General features: G+C 35.4%; 2 protein-coding genes across 5 annotated transcripts in view; one reads left to right on the plus strand and one right to left on the minus strand.

Annotated features, from left to right (window-relative positions):
- The window catches only part of LOC115455645 (GPI transamidase component PIG-S), an 82,393-nt gene extending 67,971 nt beyond the window's left edge, over positions 1–14,422 (minus strand). The window contains exon 1 of the mRNA XM_030184296.2: positions 14,215–14,422. Within this exon, the coding sequence (XP_030040156.2) occupies positions 14,215–14,248 (34 nt within the window). The 5' untranslated portion in view covers positions 14,249–14,422. The remainder of the gene's footprint in view (positions 1–14,214) is intronic.
- Positions 1–19,314, plus strand: part of LOC115455644 (protein I'm not dead yet) — a 65,527-nt gene that overhangs the window by 36,009 nt on the left and 10,204 nt on the right. Inside the window, exons 1-7 of one of the 4 annotated variants that reach the window (XM_030184293.2) lie at positions 13,196–13,263; positions 14,877–15,016; positions 16,116–16,263; positions 16,549–16,814; positions 18,186–18,300; positions 18,581–18,678; positions 19,189–19,314. In XM_030184293.2, the coding sequence (XP_030040153.2) occupies positions 14,967–15,016; positions 16,116–16,263; positions 16,549–16,814; positions 18,186–18,300; positions 18,581–18,678; positions 19,189–19,314 (803 nt within the window). In that variant the 5' untranslated portion in view covers positions 13,196–13,263; positions 14,877–14,966. Of the gene's footprint in view, positions 1–13,195; positions 13,264–14,674; positions 14,793–14,876; positions 15,017–16,115; positions 16,264–16,548; positions 16,815–18,185; positions 18,301–18,580; positions 18,679–19,188 lie in introns of those variants that run through there. The other 3 variants (XM_030184292.2, XM_030184295.2, XM_030184291.2) reach the window with 3 other exon arrangements.

Here is a 19,314-nt window from a genome sequence, read left to right on the forward strand (position 1 = left end):
TTTTTTAATTTCTTATTTTTTTTGTGTCATGGTGTGCGAATAAATGACTTGTATTAGTAATTAAAAGAAACGACAATCTTTAAAAAGCTCTAATAAACAATTAAGTTATAATATACAGATTTCAGTCCGGAAGGTCTAAATAACAAATACCTACATACTTTATTACTAAAACTAGTACAACCATGACAATTATTAATACTAACCGAAAAGGCCTAATCAATTGACGCGGCCGTATGCAAGCAGTAGGCAATGTGCGCTATATTTTAAGTAATTTTGGCGTGTTACTTTGTTTTATAGTGTTATGTAGGAAATATCCAAATGGAACTATGGGCGTTCCCTTCTAGGAATGGGGAATGTTAATTTAGCTATTTGTAATATCGTAATAATTTTAGTACGATAGCCTAGTTGGGTGTACAGACTGCCGAGACGAATATCCGCAGGTTCAAAGCCCAAGGGTACGCAACTCTAATTTTTCTATAGTTATGTTTGTGTTCTTTAATTCTAAGATCTCTATAAGAATTTTGAGGGTATGTTAAATCTAGCAATCCACACTAGGCCAGGGCGGTGGAGTTAAGTCTAATAGCTGTCAGTAATAGAGGAGGCTTATGCAAAATTTGGGACAGTATTTGATACGGGGCTGATGTTCTTGTTTTATTGGCTTTTAAATGCTTTTTTAAATGGTCACGACAAAAGGACCCAACTGCACCTGTTAAGCCAAATGGGGTTCAAATACTATGGACTGACTGAGATGGATGCAGTTTAAAAGTAAATATATAGCAAGCGAAATAATGCGACTCGGTTCGATTCGACTCGGCGCGCCTAGACCACGCTTGCGGAATCCCGAGCCACAAGATGATATAAACATTACAGGTGTGGGACGATCAACCAGCACATAATTAACCAACCAGCAAATATGCTATTACTACATCACTGATCACGTGAAAAACAAAAATGAAATAAAACGAAAATATCCTAGAGCAATAATTTAAATTAATATATTTCCCCGAGCTTTTGCCGACAGTTTTACGCATGCGAAACTGTTGTTACCGTGTAGTTGCGTAAACAAACACATTATAATAATCAATGGCTTTAACATAACACGTTGAGATCTCTCAACGAATACTTCGATATGAGACATACAATCTGTTAATTTTTTATACTGCAAAGTGAATACACTGCACCTTATGGTAAAGGAGTAGGGTCCATTTTACAGTCGACCTATCTAGCCGCCGGACGGCTTACGCTGCAATTGCCTTGTCTGAACCACCAATCAGTCAACAGTCAACACCTCCGTTCACCTATCATCACTTCGTCGAGCCACACGGCCTGCCCGATCTCAAACTTTTCTTTGTCATCAGATCTCGCTATTAGTAACTCGGTCTTGTAATTTGATGTTGAGAATTGATAGTTCCATAGCTCTTTGTGTTGTTTACTATACACCGCATGTAAGCGTCTAAGTCTTGATGGGGAGGATGCGTGGATCAAAAAAGCGAGATTTTAGGGTTAGTCATTGCGGCAATACTAATAATCTTGATACAACTACCACATCTTAGAAATTCAACTGGTAATAATTGGTTAAATAGTTCTATAAAATCTATTTGCGTTCTACACACGTCTTTAAAATATTATGACGTCAGCAATCATTTATAGTATTTTTTTATACCACCAGTTAATTTAAGAATAAGTTTACCATGACACAATTTCTTTGACAGAGCCCTTGGCATTCGTCGTTCGAAAATTTCCTGTCATCTTAATACTTGTATGGGTGAAATTTTTATTTTTGTTTTTTAATTTCTTGGATAAACGGCAAACGGTCGATAATGATCTCGATAATACGATATTTTGGTCTCTATTTATAAAGATACAAGTGAACAATCAATACCATGTTTTACTACAAGCTTATAGTATCTATCATGGACTCACCTTACTCTTAGTCTGTTCTTGGTAAAATGATATTTTGGTCTTTATATGAATAGAGGCGCAGTATTTATTAAGATGCTTCAAGAGAAACTTATAATAACAAAATTCGTCTTCCAGCCTCTCTTGATTTAACGTCACCAGGCGATGTATAAAAATAAACAATGTCTCAGTGACGCTTTTGAGTAAATGATAGAAGAATGATTCACGAATGACTCAGATGATGATCGTAGGGACATAACATACGGAGTAATATGTAATATCGTAAAAATAATATCAACTTTATGTATTAGGGTAAATTCTATAAAACAATATGGTTTATAATGTACTAGTACATTGGAGTTACAAAGAGACAAAAAATAATGAAGATTACAAACAACTTGTTGTTAATCTATGTATTGTCCGGCTATCAAAAATTTATTAACAACAATAGACCATATTTCATGCCCACTAAAGTCACCCTCAAAGAGCTGCCTGCATTCCCTTACCAAGTACCTTAGACAAGTATAACAATTCTTAAGCTATGGTGCATCTAGGTTCTAGGTTGAGGGGCTCCATTTTGCGCATTTAGCTCATAGCAAGTCGGGCCGTTGTGCGTGATATGCCAGCTATACGTCTAGCCAGTCCAACTCCTTCCAGAAACGTAGGATCTTCCTGGTTTCTCTACAGGCCTCTCGAAGTGACTCCCGTGTACCGAGGATTTACACCCATGCATTTGTAAGCAATGGTACATAGATAGGAAAAAGATTTTAATGTTACAAATACTAAGAAGTGACAACGACAAAACATTTCCTCACTACTATAAATACAATTATTTCCGACACACAACAGAATTAAAACAGGAAAACATTGCCACACAAAGATCACCCGGTACATTTTTGACAGGCACAATTGGAGGCGGAAAGGCGACTCCAATTACCAAGTTCAGTAGCGGCACACAAATTATGATAATCGCGCATAACAATTGATCGGCAAACAAGACAATTTGTGTCGTGTAGACGCCTATTGATCGTGAAGGTTCTAGATAATTTATCCGATGAATTGGTGACGGCATGAAAACAATTTATTTTGACGAGACGAGCTTGCCGTTCGCCTGACAGTAAGCGATACGACCGCCCATAAACAGTAGAAACACCATCCAACATTTTGAACCACAAAGTATTGTTTGGTTTTGCGCTCGCTATCCTGAGACATGAGATGTTAAGCCTTAGTATGTCCAGTAGTTACACTGGCACTGATGAGCCGTTACCTACCTGGAGGTGAGCACTCTTTTTAACGCTCATTTAAAGTAGGACAAGTCATAGCACACGGGAACACCGACTCAGGGAGTTTATTCCAAAGTTTTGTGATATTTGAAATATGTTTTTTATCGCTTCTTTAGTAAAGTTTACAGTAACGTTATATGAAAAATTCATTATTGTTTTGAGGCCTTTGTAAGATGCATTACTTGAGAAAAATTAATCATTTACGTAAGTTGTTTTTATTGTTGTATAATAGGTAAAAAATCTAAGACTGGAGCAATGTCTTTTATAATTTTTGTTACGTTTGCTAATATTATTTACAACGCAGCTTAAAGACACACACATCACAGCTTTTATCTCCAAAGGGGTAGGCAGAGGCGTAACTGCTGCGACCATTTCACGCTGTGTTTATTCAGTTCCATAATGTGATAGGAAGCGAGCCTTTCGCCATATCGGGCAAGAAATTCGAGACTGAGATGATGCTGAGTAGTAAAACCCAATATCACTGCCCGACCCGGAGATCGAACCCGAGACCATAGTACTGTAGTCGTACCATAACAGAACTGCACCACCGAGGCAGTCGAAGCTTAATTATTATAACTAAAAAGGATCAAACGTAGAACAGAATAGAATAATAAAAAGATATACCCTCGTAAAACAAGCATGATAATATAATACGTTTGTAAGTTAAAAACTGTACGCAAACAACTGCGTAGTACATTTACAAAGCAAACAACTAAAGCAATTTAGACTTTACCCTCAGCTAGTAAAACAAATGCTAATACATTTAATGCTAAATCGGAAAAAATATATGAAATAGCAGTATTCTCAATGTAAAAAAGCTATGATGAAAATAGTGAAGTAAAAAGTGAAATGAAGATTTTGGACTTTGGTAGACAATGTAGCGTGCCAGTAAATCACATATGAAACGTGCAGTGTTCAAAGCATACTTGGCTATTATAGAATTTAAACTAAAAGAAAAAGTTCTCATATTTTTAGACAACAATACTAGTAAATTTTGAAACAACTAAACAAAATTGTACCGTGTCCATCATATTAAGACTTCACCTATAGTTTCTAATAATCAGCAAATACATAACTTCCAATAGGGTACCGGACTCATTTTTGTTCTTTACTTTTATCAAATATTTACATAATATAAATTATAACACAGAAGGAATTATTAAAATCCGGTAAAAAATCAACAAGTTATAAGTCTTTGAATTTCGGTGGAAGGGGTAATTAACAAGAAACAGAAAAGAGACGAAATATCCACATGTGACGGCATCGGGAATTACGACGCGTGCGAAAGAAAGAGATGTAGCCATATCCCCACATCGCGCCCACTTCTGCACATTACAATATTTTAAATATGAATTACTCGCTCATTTTTTAACCAATTTTTATGTAGTTTTCGCAGGAGTACTTCTTTTTCATATTATTAACCATTATATATATAATAATGGACAAAATCAAGCATAGGCCGGTCCACCATTCTTTTCAAATCAGGATACCACAATACTTTTATAGCTACAAATGCTTATAAGCAAAGAAGTTGTATCTACTCACATGGAGTTTCGAAAATGAGATGTACTCTGACGCATTTAAGAACTGAAGTCTTCAAAGATCACTTATATAACTGTATAAACATGTAATATTTCCGCATAATACTTTTAGTTTCACACTTATTCTCTATTTGTTTTTCCACGTAGATGTTGTGTAACTTTCGAAGCAATATATAGCATTAAGTATATTTGATGAAAATATATTCCATTACTTTCAATATAAATTGGAATAACAAGGAACTAACGTCACTGTTTAACTTGACGTAGATTTGTGGAATTTAACACTACTACAAATATTTGTATGGAATCTTTACTGTCTCGTGTCTCATGAATGCTAGAGCATGGACAAATTAGTCTGACCGTTTCTCTGTTTTTTTTTTTATATACAGGCACTCACGGCACCTGATAGTAAGTGGAATGGGGTCCAATATCGATTGACGAGAGACGGCTGTCCCTGGGCAATCGACACAATTATGCCGGCCTATTGGAACCGGATATACACAGGCTGATCTCAGAACGCGACACACTTACGTGAGCCACTATGGCGGGTTTTAACACCTTGTGTACGGTGGTCACTAACCGGGCGGATTTAAAATATATCCTATCAACAGCGAAAACTTTGTCGTAACAGTTGTCCTTGCATCTTCACAATTCACATGCAAAACATCCTAAATATTCAAAAACATGTTATTCAATATTCAGATTTCCTAGTCAATGTCGAGATAGGTTTTAAAATAGATCGAAACAGGTCATATTTCGGTGCTATCCGTTCGGACGTAAGCAGGCATGTGATTCTTTGACGTCGGTTCCAGCATCAATAATAAACACGGGGGTTATATGAAGGATTTCGGTTTTCATTTCTGTTTTACTGCAGATTTATTATAGCGAGGTAACGGTCACGATTCAGAAGTGGTTGCTAAAATTATACCATAAGCTCTCGCGTTTCCCGGAACTGAAGACATAATGTGCTAATAAAGAACTCAGTATTATCATCCATAATAGGAGCAAATCATTCGCAAGTTTCCATCTCGGGCCACCCACACTTTTCGACTGAAAAATCAGGATTTCTTTAAGGAATTAATATAGAATATCATCGGTTTTATAGCCAAGTATGTCACTACGAAGACAATGACGCGATACTAAAATTAAAATTTAATTGAATATGGATGATTCCGCCAGTTAGGTTCTGGTTACTATTCCAAATGGTCTGGACATTAAATTAGCTATAGTTTCTTTCGATTACACCTCTAATTTATAATGTAATATTTTCAGTGAGTTTTTGTTTCTTGCTTAACATTGGAGTATTATCGAATATGGTAGCATTTGATTATACCATCATCATCATCATCATCATCAGCCTACAGCTGTCCACTGCTGAACATAGGCCTCCCCTAAAGCGCGCCAGGCTGTTCGGTCCTCCGCTCTCCTCATCCAGCGTCCACCGGCGATCATACGAATATCGTATATATAATATTATACCATCACAATTAAGAAAATATGATAACGGACCACAACCATGCTGACATTAATGTAATCTCTCAATGTGCTGATCTCATAGCTATTTGAAAACGGGGAGTGAACACCATGACGACGCATGACACACATTTAATATAGCTCGTCTGAAATGTGACGTACTAATGCAAATTATTAAGGAAGTAGTATGGCCTTGACCGTTATTCCCGAAACTCGTATGAATAAAAATTATTTAGGCCATTATTCAAATGGCATTCTTTTCCTGAAGCATAAAGGCGCCTACGGTCTATTGCGTGATATTCCATTTCTAAATATCAATTCTAAAAATTAAGCCGTATAATAAGAAAAACTAGAAATCGTAGTACAGAAAATAGTGCCGTGTTCCATATTGTACTCTCTCCACTTCTGTCTATACCTTCACAGAATCAAGCTTGAAATTATTTTTCAAGTACCCGCATTTAGCTTGGAGTACTAACTGACAAAATAATATCAGCTCTGTATATTCCGTCCCACTGGCACGAGCCTCGTCTACTACCGCTGGTACGCAGAATACTATGTTTTCCTCTACCGTTGAAGCCAGCGGCAATTAACAAAGAAAATACATAACTTTAGAAAAGTCAGAGGTGCGTGCTCTTGGGTTTGAACTTGTGGTTATACGTAGCAGCAATCAGTTCCACTCCAAATTGGGCTATCGCCGTTTATTGACACACTCAGATATAATTCTTTCAACAAATCTATCTTAGCTTTTAGTTATAATTCTATAGCCTAGACGACCCAATTTTAACCACAAACATCACAAAATATTAATCCGAGAAATCATCAGATTAATGCGCTACCAAGCGTTGGAACGCAAATTCCGTTTGTTTTTTGAACTTGACCTTCGCTGACGTCAGCACGGCACGCCCCCCTTTCATACATACAAAAAGCGGTACAGCGTCATAATTGCGTGGTATCGTGGGCGTTTCGACTATAAACCATCTGCCTTGGACTTTGAACGTCAGATATAAATCTTCGCTGTAGGCGCCAGTTTGTTTTGGGTATCAGTATTTTCTGTTTCCTATTTTCGTATGCGCGATGATATTTCACGTGATAGAAATTTTTATTTTCATTTCTTTTGCATCCAATGATATGGATTAGAACTTGTATAATAAACATTTGCTCATATATACAAATAAATCTAATAAACATCTGTACATAGATGAAAAAAATACCGTCCAGATCTTTCACTTCCAAAGATTCGCGTGTAATGGCGTTAGGCTTCAAATATATTCAAACAGGAACACTGTTTGAACACTGATGGCTGCCAGGAATCGATGTTTCGGAGCCTACAAATATGTTTCATGCTTACAAGAGAGCTATAGCGACTTCAAGGCTAAGGACCACTTCCGTCAGAGCAAGCTTATTGATGATTAACATATTTGTTTCAAATCGTCTTAATCTACTCAAATTTTAAGTCAGGGCAACATTATTTTTATTCAATTTATAAAACAACGGCTTATTTTCGCAGCTAGTTTAACGTCAAGACCCTTTCAGGATCTAGTTCCAGGCACACGATGATTTGAAATCATACCTTATTCGATGAAGCATCGGAATGTTTGCCGGCAAACATGACAGCTACATGACATTTACGTGTGTCACGGGAATATAACCTTATATACTACATAATAAGGTGACACGCGTAATGTCATGTAGCTGTCCTGTTTGCCGGCAAACATTCCGATGCTTTAAATGTTAATACATTTGCTTAGTCTCAAGAAGACTTATTTCTAAGGAGAGTAGGAAACGCAATAGGAAAGGAATTACAAAGTACAATCCTTAAGTGGTTTGTTTACTTTATAATCTACGAAGCGAATAGACCGTGACGAAACAAATAATATTTATCACGTTTTGATAAATTGAATAACGTCAATACTTTAGTTAAATTAAATACTATAAATAAAAGACCAGTCCTCGTACTTTAGGAGTAAACATTGTAACAGTAAATTATAATATAAAATGTCAATAGAATAATGTCATATCTGCATAGGTTAGTAAACAATGCCCAAGATAATAAGTTATAGATCTCTATCAAATGAAGATATTATTATGTATGGATTTTTATAATTGCAAATCGAGGGTAATATTTTGATTGTGAAGTTATCGTTTCATTGCTCGTGTTGGTTTCAGATTAGACCTTAAACACTTCAATGGCGACGAGGGTCTAGAGATTGTCATACATGTACAAACGATGAATTGATTAGGTTTCCAGCACCTTTGTGATACATATAGGAGCTTTTAAGATTGGTATAATCAGGAACAGCTTAGCCAATCTGATGTTGCACTCATCCACCTAGCCGTCTTCCTTTTCTAGAATTTCAAAGAACAAAATGGACATTATAATAAATAATTATTGTGCTATACCTTCAAAATCATCAGGGCTCATCAGATCATGAGCGCGTAGTCCAATGACTTTTAGACCCATTGCGTTATTATTCGCGAAACTTCAACCCACAGACCGACTTGCCATAGTAATCATAACACACGTTACGCAACGGTGACCTAGCGGTGCTGTGTTAGTGAATAGTGCGTAATAAACAACATTGGCATAAGTCTAGTTGAATGCCAAGTTCATTGGTTTTCATTATTTATGTAATTTATATTTAACTAGTTTTTGCTGTGTCTTCGCCCAAATTTTCTTAGTTTTTGCCCGCGATTCTTCGATTAGTGACGGAGGTCTTGGAGTAAATTTTGATGTCAGATAACAATTTGTGTGTTTTTCCATTTCTATTTTCCCGAGATTGCATAACTTTAGGGAAGATCAGGCAGACGGCCGTTTCTTAAAATTAAGTTCAATCGTTTCTGCAACATGTTAGAAAAAGTGTGTTGCGCCGATGCCTAAAAAAACAGATACGATGAAGGTTATTTTCAAATAAATTGTACACAAAATATGGAACTGATTGTATTGTAAATCAGATGCAATATAATCAATTTACGTATCCGGATCATAAATGTAATATTCAATACGCAACACGGCTCAAGCACGCGGCATTCGTGAAACTATTATTATCACTCTAAATTTTTAGTCACGATGCATTTAGAATATATTTTTTTTATCAAACTGATGTTACAAACATTTATTGTATGATTTACGGGTTATCAATGTTGCCAGATGGTAATTTTTTCACGTATCAGTCTACACAATTTTATTATTTTCACAATAAGCGGGACTCGGATCAAATTTGGACCAGCGTGCGTCCTCTCAACGTTAATTAGAAAGAGAGAGTCTCTCTTCTCTTCTTGTCTGCCATAAAATATAGTGCGTGGCATCTATTTTGTCCATGCATTTTCTTTGATTTCAAATCTTATTTAATTTTATCTTTTCAAACAAAGTCAATATTTTTAGAGGTTTCCGCTAAAAATCGTGCTGAAGGCGCTATATGAGAATTGCAAAAACGTGTCATCCCTCTAAACTGTGGACATCTGGCAACACTTAACGAAACGTGAGCTTGGTGACACCGTGTGTATCGTGAACTGACGATATCCGGTTTCAATGCCTTGACAGAAATAATAATCGCAAATATTATCTGATCAAGTTTATTTCATTTTGTACTTAAAAGCCTCACGACCAGGGTCAGGCGAGGACAAGGAGAAAGGACTGACATTTGAATCATTTGTTTTTAAATTCAATGCATTTTAACTGAACGTTTTGTTTCTTGGATATTTTTTCCAAGAATTCCAAAGAAGAAACTAAATTGTCGGCAGGACATTTAGCGAAATCCCCTTTGACTTTTACCAAAAATAGACGTTTTCAAACAACTATCCCAATTGTATTTTCGATATATTGTTAAAATGGACCAACCAGATCCAAGGTTTTTGATATGTTAACAAATTACTTATTCTGATTAGTTGATTCTCTAATTGCCATTTTCAATAAACCATCCCGTCGCTTTTTCATTTATCTCAAAAATAGACCAATCAGGACAATGCATGTTTGACATGCTTACAAATGAGTTATTTTAATTGGTTCAATCTCGGAATCGGATTGAAGATTGAGGTTGGGATCGTTTATTGAAAACTGTTGTTACTCTTAGATATAAATGCCAGTTATTTAGCTAAATATACGGTCGATGATATTTTTATGTATCATGATATTTTTCAATCTCAAACGTAGCTGGCGAAGCAATGTCATATTTCACACGATTGTGTATTCTTAAATATGACATTACACGCAACGTTTATATTTAAAATCAATTTTATTTTAGTCACTGGTGGTTGAAGTATATTTGTATCCGCCCGGATAGCGACCGCTGTACACCGTGTAAAACCCGCTACAGTGGGAGGGTTATATGGGAATTTAAATTTTGTTTATTACCTATTTTGTGACTATAGGGATAATCACAAAATCGGTAATAAACAAAATTTATACAAAAAAATCACCTCCGACCCGCTGTTCCGACGGCATTCGCGGGATCGCCGGTGGACGCTGGATGGGGATAGCGGAGGACCGAGCAACGTGGCGCGCTCTAGGGGAGGCCTATGTTCAGCAGCGGGTAGTTGTACGCTGATGAAAGGGACAATCATCTCTCATCCATCGACACTATCTGGACGCCACTGCACTCATCGTGAGGGTCCATAGGGTCACTTTGCCTTGTATGTATAGCAAAAAGGCAACCGCGGACACTTTGAAACTAAACATGAATATTAATAAAAATATGAACCATAGATCAGAATTTTATATTTTACTGAATATATTTGCTTACATTACGTATTCACGCACAAAAAACTTATCAATCTGACGTCAATTCTATCGCTAAAACCTCGATTATTTTAATTTTTTCCTCATGTGGGTGGATACGTCAAATTTTTACACAACCGAATGAGCGAGCATGTCATTTGTTTGATTTTGTGTCATGCAGTATATTTAGTAATACATTTTAAATTATAAAGAATGTATGATACCTTCAAACTTAGAAATTGTTACGACTCAATGTTACACTAGAAATGACTGGACTAAATTTTTCCTTAAAGCTCGAAGGTAACAGTGTATACAGCCGCTTCAGCTTAAGAACAAAAATAGAATTAACAAAGTCTATCAAAAAAGAAATTATAAGAACCCTTTTGCAATATCATAAAATACATTACAACCATTTAAGTTATACAAACTACAAACACAATTCATTTTAAGTATCAATATCATTTATGGTGTACAATATGAACGACTATTCGTTACTTTAATGATGCCATACATTTTCACATCTACTTACAAACAGAAACTGTACTAACTTTTCTTAGTTTACTTGTCGCGTAATAGGTACTTATATGGAATTACACTGGGATTTCTTGGGTTCGATATCCCGTTTGGTTTTCAAATAAGTACTTATTGGCACAAGGATTGACGACTATCGTCAAGCAAGCGGTCAGTCATCAAATCAGTTTTGCAACATTCAAACGATCATGTTTGACTGAGCCGAAATTTGTAAGAGAAAAAATCTAAAAAATATTTTACTAGGGCGTAGTGGAATTTTAAAAGCAAACTTCGCGCGACACAGAATCCTATAACAACACAAATTTATTTAAACGACATTGATCCTTATTGCGTCAAGTGGTTATAGATGAAATCTAGCCTATACGTTCGAGACAATCAATGTAGAAGACAATGTGCTTCCTGGTGTGACGTCACCGGTCAAGGCAAGCGCCAGTCAATCGTACGAGCGCGGTGTGACGAATCCACCAAATGAAACACGTGCCGGCATTCTTATCAGTCGGTTATGCCTATACAGGTGAATTTTATGCGCACCGATGTACTTTAAACGCAACTTACTACTGGCCATAATAAGATTTAACATCTCATGTCTCAGGATGGCGAGCGCAGTGGAATACTAAACAATATTTTGTGATTCAAAGTGTTGGAGGGTGTTTCTAATGTTTATGGGCGGTCGTATCGCTTACCATCAGACGAACGGCAAGCTTATCTCGTTATTCAAAGCAATAATAAAAAACAACTAAAATGCGCGCGTATTTGATAGGTACGCTCTCTTTACGTTTTCAGCGCCCTTCTGTATGCAAAAGTACAGTTTCAGACGGCATTTAGTTTACTATGCGTTTTAATTGCGTATATGCATGCAAAAATGCTTTATAAAGCTCTCTATCTAACGCATAATACAGACCTGGAGCCATTTCGGACACAAATTCGCTAAATATATAAAATCACAGATGTTCTTGCAAATAGACAAACCTATGTAAATTAAAATTGTCTGGCCTGGGAATGGAACTCCAGTCCTCAAGGTGTACATATGCTGTCACTAGACCAAAGGCAATATAATAAAATATATTGACATTTTACATAAAAGTCATAAGTTCAGCAATAATGTCAACAATGTAATACGCGTATAATGCGATGTTATATTTGCAAATCTAGATTCATGACGTAAATGCATTTGCATATGGATACGGAAAATATATACTGTGGAAAACAAAACTAAAATACATCGATTATTCAGTTTTACAACTTATAATTATGTATTATGTTACTCAATGTTTAAAATTACAAAAAAAACATTTTAAATACCTGCTTTTATAGACAATAAATTATCTTAATTATTAATATTACTTTTGTATTCTTTTTTTTGTTAGAAGTAAGACTTAGTAATTGCTGGACAGATTTGGATGAAATTTAACATATGGATAGACCAGGTCTTGGAATAACATATCAACTAGTTTTATCCTGTTAATTTACTGGTGTGGGAAATATTTGAATTTTTTGTTTGGTTTTTTAAACATACAATGCTCAGTTTGAACTCATGGTGCTATAAATCTACAACGATTTAGAGTCTGTAGTGGAAAAAGCTATTCACACAGGCAAAGCTGCAGGCAAAGCCTAGTCTCATAGGCAACAAATCCATGCATGAACAGAATTATGAATATTTACATCATGTTGTTTGTAAACAACTCTGTAACATATTAACATCCATATTGCCATGTTTTCATTCAGTTTCCACTCACTGAACTGACGCACATGGAAAAGCACGGAAATATAATTATCTTATATAATGTGAAGTGTTTCGAGCAATTCCTATCAGATATTTGTTGTGAGTGATATTATTTCTCAAATATTGCTGATAATAGGAAGATGAATAGTACACATTTTTTAACAATACACTGTGAAATATATTTACTTAAATTTGAGTATTTCCAAATAAAGTTAATGAATGTAAAGAGATTTGTAGAAAAACAAAAGTAAAAATCCACATCAGGATATACTTTTTGTGAGCTTTTAAAAATTAATTGCCTACCCTAAAAGTAGTATTGCATTAAAGCCAGTCAGTTCTTCAGACAGGTCTAAAGTCAAGCTAAATACATTCTACAAGTGCAAATCAGAATGTTCACCTCACATTGTAGAAGATAAGCACATTATTGATTCATAATTTCTTAACACTATTTTTAAAATGATATCTAATACAAATGAACTGTAAGCTATAAATAGAGTTATTTTTATAAGGGCTATTGATAGCCGTGCAAAAAGGTTATCGCATTTATAATCCTTAGTTATTATAAAACACACTTCTCCGCCATGTTTGTCTGTCTGAATGTGATAAACCCAAAAACAACCAAACGGATTTCATTTAAATTTGATATGGTGTTAATTTGAGACTCTGGAAAGGATACAGGGAACTTTTTATTTCGGGAAAATAAACACAGGGACGAAACCGCAAGCAGTTACTACAACAAGTCTTGTTCGTTTAAAATAGTTTATATAACATTAATTTGAATTGTGCGTATTATTTTTTTATGGCTGCCTCTTAAATGCTGCTTATTTGATTCTATTAAATATCTTCCTTAAATAATTTGTTTTATTTCAGATCTCCGATTCTAACCTATAAATTCAGATTCTTATCGGCATAATGTTACTAATTGAATTAAAGAAGTTTCTGTAGTAAATGACCATTTCAAAGTGGTTTGTTCATTTTAACGTTAATCTATTGAAGGGTTTAACGTATATTATGCGTAATATACGACTAATTGAAACTTATTAAACTCACCTTCTACGTCATTTTTAAACGCTTGTTTCACCATATTTATCACAACACTAGCATATCACACTAAAAACAATACTATTATTTAATTACACTTCCAAAAACACTTTTATTTAACTCATAAAAATTAAATTAGTTTTATTATCAGCTGTTTTTGTAAACAGAGCATTGATTATTTTTTTGTGACATTGAGTTTACTTATATTGAGGTTGGCCAACACTTTCTAACCATAAACAATAAAGCGTTTTATTATTTTCTTTTAGTAAGCATTATTTCTCGTTTACGCGTTATTAAGTTAAGGTATTATTCAATAAAATAGTTTTACAGGAATTTGAAACATTATTTTGATGTTATGAATATTCCTATGGAGGAAGTAATTTTTATATAGGTGTTCGTTTTATTATTGCATTAAAAGTCCGACATATTGCGCGCAAATGAGCAAAGACAATAAATATTTGTATGTTGGCTAAACTGGATACAACACGCCGCGCGACATTCGCGTTCTATGAGCGCCAGCGGATTTGATTGATTGTGTTAGATCGTGCCAATTGTCACTATTTTACGTTTTGTTTGAATAAAACGTGGTAATTTCAAAACTAGTGTATGTTGCAGCTAACTCGAGTGAATAAAGATTATTTAAACTAATGAGGTGCGTGTTTTACTTCCAGATGTTGACAAGAATGTGAGCAAAGGGAAAGATTAAAAATTATAAAGAAAAGTATTTTTTGAAGATATTATAATCCTAAATTAAATTCACGATGTCGACAGCTGTTGTAGAAAACGGACAGAACATAAATGATGAAACGCGGTAAGTTATAATGTATTTGACCTTAAATAAAGCTTTGTTTGGCTGCCTTATAAACGCTTTATTTTTTATAGTCGTGGGTATTGCTACAGAGATGCAATTTATACCGGCCCACGTGTGGTTTATTTAGTTAGCTGCGCATTGTATTTTTTAGTTAAAATAAGCACATGGATATGAAAGTGTAACATTATTTATTACCGTAACCCGTGGCGGGCACGTACGCCACACACGCCAAAGAAATGCATTCAGCATATCCCCGCGCCAATCACCGCTGCCGAATTCTCCCCTCCGTCTCTGTTCGAGGGGCCATCTTGCCATTACCATATTTTGTATGCATTTTACATTTCTTGCTAACCTTGTAAAACGTATAAAAATAATGAAACAGATGTAAAAAGTATGTACACTAAAATATTTCCGTACAAAAAAAAAGGGTTTGCCGCGAGTTTAATTTGATAAAACAGTTTTATGAGGAATATACATTCGTTTATAAATAGCGCGATATAAAATATTGGCGTCGGTATTTTGAGTAGCTTTTTTATCAATTAAATGAATAAAGTCCGCGAAAAAAACTATAAACATAGCTATAAGGAAAAATTTAACAGAAAATACAAATAGAAATATATAAGTACTTACACATGTCTCACTTTAAAGATATGAGTTACTTAGCGATATTATTCCCCAAAATTACATTGCAATATCATCCTAATGGGAAGGCATTCCCTCTCCTATAATTGAGGAGGGACATTTTAAATAGATAATTTTTTAATTCAAGTCACTCATATTGAGTTACTCTTTCTAAATATCAATAAAAATATTAAAGTTTAAAATTCAAAATAAAGAGTTCTTCTGATATTTACATTAAAAATATATTCCATGTATCAAAATAATATTTTATGTACACATTTTAATCTCAAGAACAAAATAATATGAATAATGTACCACTTGAATACTAAAGCAAATACAGATTCTAACTAAGCTAGATTATAGAAAGCTAAAACGAGGCTCTTATTATTTTCTAATAATTATATTTAAGGAAAATCTCAAATAGTATTAGTAAATAGACTAAATAAACTTACTAATATATGTTTTCAATTGTTTCCAGAGGTCACACCTACTACTTCCCTCGTACTGGCTCCTCAGCCACACTATGGCAGCGAATAAGCTTGTTCCTCTCCATCTACTGGAAGTCACTCATTGTGGTCCTCACTCCGATCATATTCCTGCCGATACCAATACTCAACAATGGACCTGTAAGTGCTAACTTACTATTACATATTATAATATATATTTGAATCTATAATGAATATGCCAAATAACTGTATAGAAAATTTCATCTTATTTTTATTAAATGTTGACATACAATTATTATATGTCTGACACTAAAATGAACCATTGAAAATAGCTCTTAAGTATCCAAATATAGCATACAGAATATTTTACAGCAGTATATCAAAGTCATAATCTTAATTACCTCATAATTTCCATTCTACCCCGTATGATTCTTCACTACCCCATTAACAAGGAAACGTTTTCAGGCCTACAGATGCATGTATGTGGTGCTTATAATGGCGATATACTGGGTTTTGGAGCTCTTGCCTCTCCCAGTCACGTCAATGCTGCCAATAGTCCTGTTTCCCACTATGGGTATCCTGGATTCGGATAGAACCTGCGCCGCGTACATGAAGGAGACCAACATGATGTTCATGGGCGGTCTGATGATAGCAGCTGGAGTGCAGCATTCGAAGCTGCCCAAGAGAGTGGCGTTGTGGACCGTGCAAGTGGTTGGATGTTCCCATAGAAGGTGAGTTGGTTCGTTTAAAGGCGAAAAGTAAGTTATTATGCAGGTGCCTTGTGGCTGGTGGTAGGATATATTTTATATCCGCCTGGATAATGACCATTGTACAGAAGGCGTTAAAACTCGCTACAGTGGCCAATGTAAGCGTGCGTTCCGGGATTACTCTGCGTTAATCCGGTTCCAATAGGCCGGCATAATAGTGTCGACTGCCGAGGGATAATCATCTCCCGTCAGTCGAAATTCTATTGGACACCACTCTGCTTACCATCAGGTGTGGTGGATCACTTTACCGTGCTCGAATAAAAAAGGAGGAGTAATCACCCCTAATATGAACGATTGTAAATAGCCTCAATGTCAGCAGATTCGTCTCCGTGTTATTGATCTCAGTTCTATATATAGCTCTTGGTCTATCTTCAATAAAATTTCTGTCACTAACCGCCGTTTTCAATAAACAATCCCAATCGTTATTTTTTTCGAACTTTCTCAAAAATGCACCAATCAACCAATCAGAGCAAAGTTGACATGCTTACAAATGACTTATTTTGATGGTTGGATTTACGGAATCGGATTGAAGATTGAGATTGGGATTGTATATTGAAAACGGCTGTAAAACTTTTGTTTCTCTGATAGGGCCACAGTCACTAAGGAATACTCTTCATATCATTCAAGTTTCACTTGCCAGCAGATCTGCGACAGTAAACCTTATTACAAACAGATACGGTTCGCGATCATTTGTAACCGTAGAATCGAACCACCCTGGTACATTAAGTCTCCACAATTTTAATACAAAATATGATACCGTCATCATTCCAAGAAGTATTATACGATGTATTATCCATTAGGAGATCTCATGAGCCAATGACATGTCACGGTTGTATTCCAAGCAATAAAATCTGACCATTTAATTGGCACAACAGCGTCGTGGATGCCTTTGAACCCCGTTCATTATCTTCGCGTTGCGTTCGGGCAATTAAAATTGTTTTATCTGGCCGTACACTTTGTCTTTCGTTGCAAAATAATAATATATTGCATGTGATGTATTATCTCTTCGGTCATGTATGGTCAATTGTTTTTATGTATTCTTATTTGGTAAATACTTGAATATGTATTATAAAGTTTGTTTTTGTATGAAACGTATGACCACAAAAATTGTGGGTTTTTGTTCTAAAGGATAGTGTATTATTGTTTTATACGTAAATATTTTAATGTACGAAAACTTGATAATGTTTGCTTACGTTCAATTAAATTGATGAAAGTTCATATAACAATATGTAAAAGTATTGTGATCAGTTGGCAACCCACAGGCACTTTACCTCCTATTGCAAAATAGCTCAAACTCATTCACTTAAATTATTGATAATAGTAAATTGTTTGCAGACTTAACTTCGGTCTAACGTTCGTGACGATGTTCATATCGATGTGGGTGTCGAACGCGGCGGCGACCACCATGATGGTGCCCATCGTGGAGGCTATATTGGAGGTGTTGGAACAGGTACGAGACGATCTATGACTTGACATTTTATTTCAGTATATAAATTCCTTGAATTCAATATGCAATTCAATTTATTAATTTATTGACGAATGAATAGCCTCATAGTTGTAGAGGAGGCCGAAAGCAGTGGAATTGTATATAATATTGAGTTACATTATTATTCATAGGTAAAGATCATATTTAAAGTAAACTGAACTAAAAAGTTCGTGCTTGTTTGCTTCAACCTCTAAAGACTTGCTAAGGAACGAAATGTAACAATTTAATATATTTTCCTTTACAGCAAGGACTGGGCGACGTTTTCATCAACAAGAAGAAGAATGCTGTGTCAGAAAATGGCAAGGAAGTCAAGCCGGCCAACCCGAAGAACACGGATGATGAGTAAGTCTAAATAACATTTACATAATAAATAAAAAGGCTATGGGGTAAATGGTAAACTTCATGGATAATTCGGTGTAAAATCTCGTATCGATTCGGGGTAATGCAAAATCTTAATTTTCTTTTTACCTGACATTACGTTTGTTATGGCAACTGCAACAACAGTCTCGACTCTTGGGTGAGCACTTTAGACGCTCGCAACCATTGAACATTTAGCGATCCGAGGGAAATCCACTAACGGGTCACGAACTTTGGCTCAGGATGGTCACTGGGAGAGGATACATCATCAATTATCAAAGTGAAATTACTATTGATAAATCATTATTTTGAATTTAAGGTATTCTGTCAAATTTGCAAATCCTAAGTTAAACTCTAGTTAAGACTATCATAAAAAACCCATTTCTTTTTATCATGTCTTCCTTCACACTGGAATTAGCATTCAATAATGATAATAGTGATGTGTCAAGGTTGAGTTGTATTTCTGCCTATCCTTCAATATAAGTATGTTTTCAGGAGCCCGATGCCGAGCGACATCACGATCTGCTACTACCTGAGCATCGCGTACGCGTCCACCATCGGCGGCTGCGGCACGCTCGTCGGAACTGCCACCAACTCCGCCTTCAAGGGGATATTCGACTC

Source organism: Manduca sexta, chromosome 9 (genome assembly GCF_014839805.1).
Source record: "Manduca sexta isolate Smith_Timp_Sample1 chromosome 9, JHU_Msex_v1.0, whole genome shotgun sequence".
Classification (NCBI taxonomy): domain Eukaryota; kingdom Metazoa; phylum Arthropoda; class Insecta; order Lepidoptera; family Sphingidae; genus Manduca; species Manduca sexta.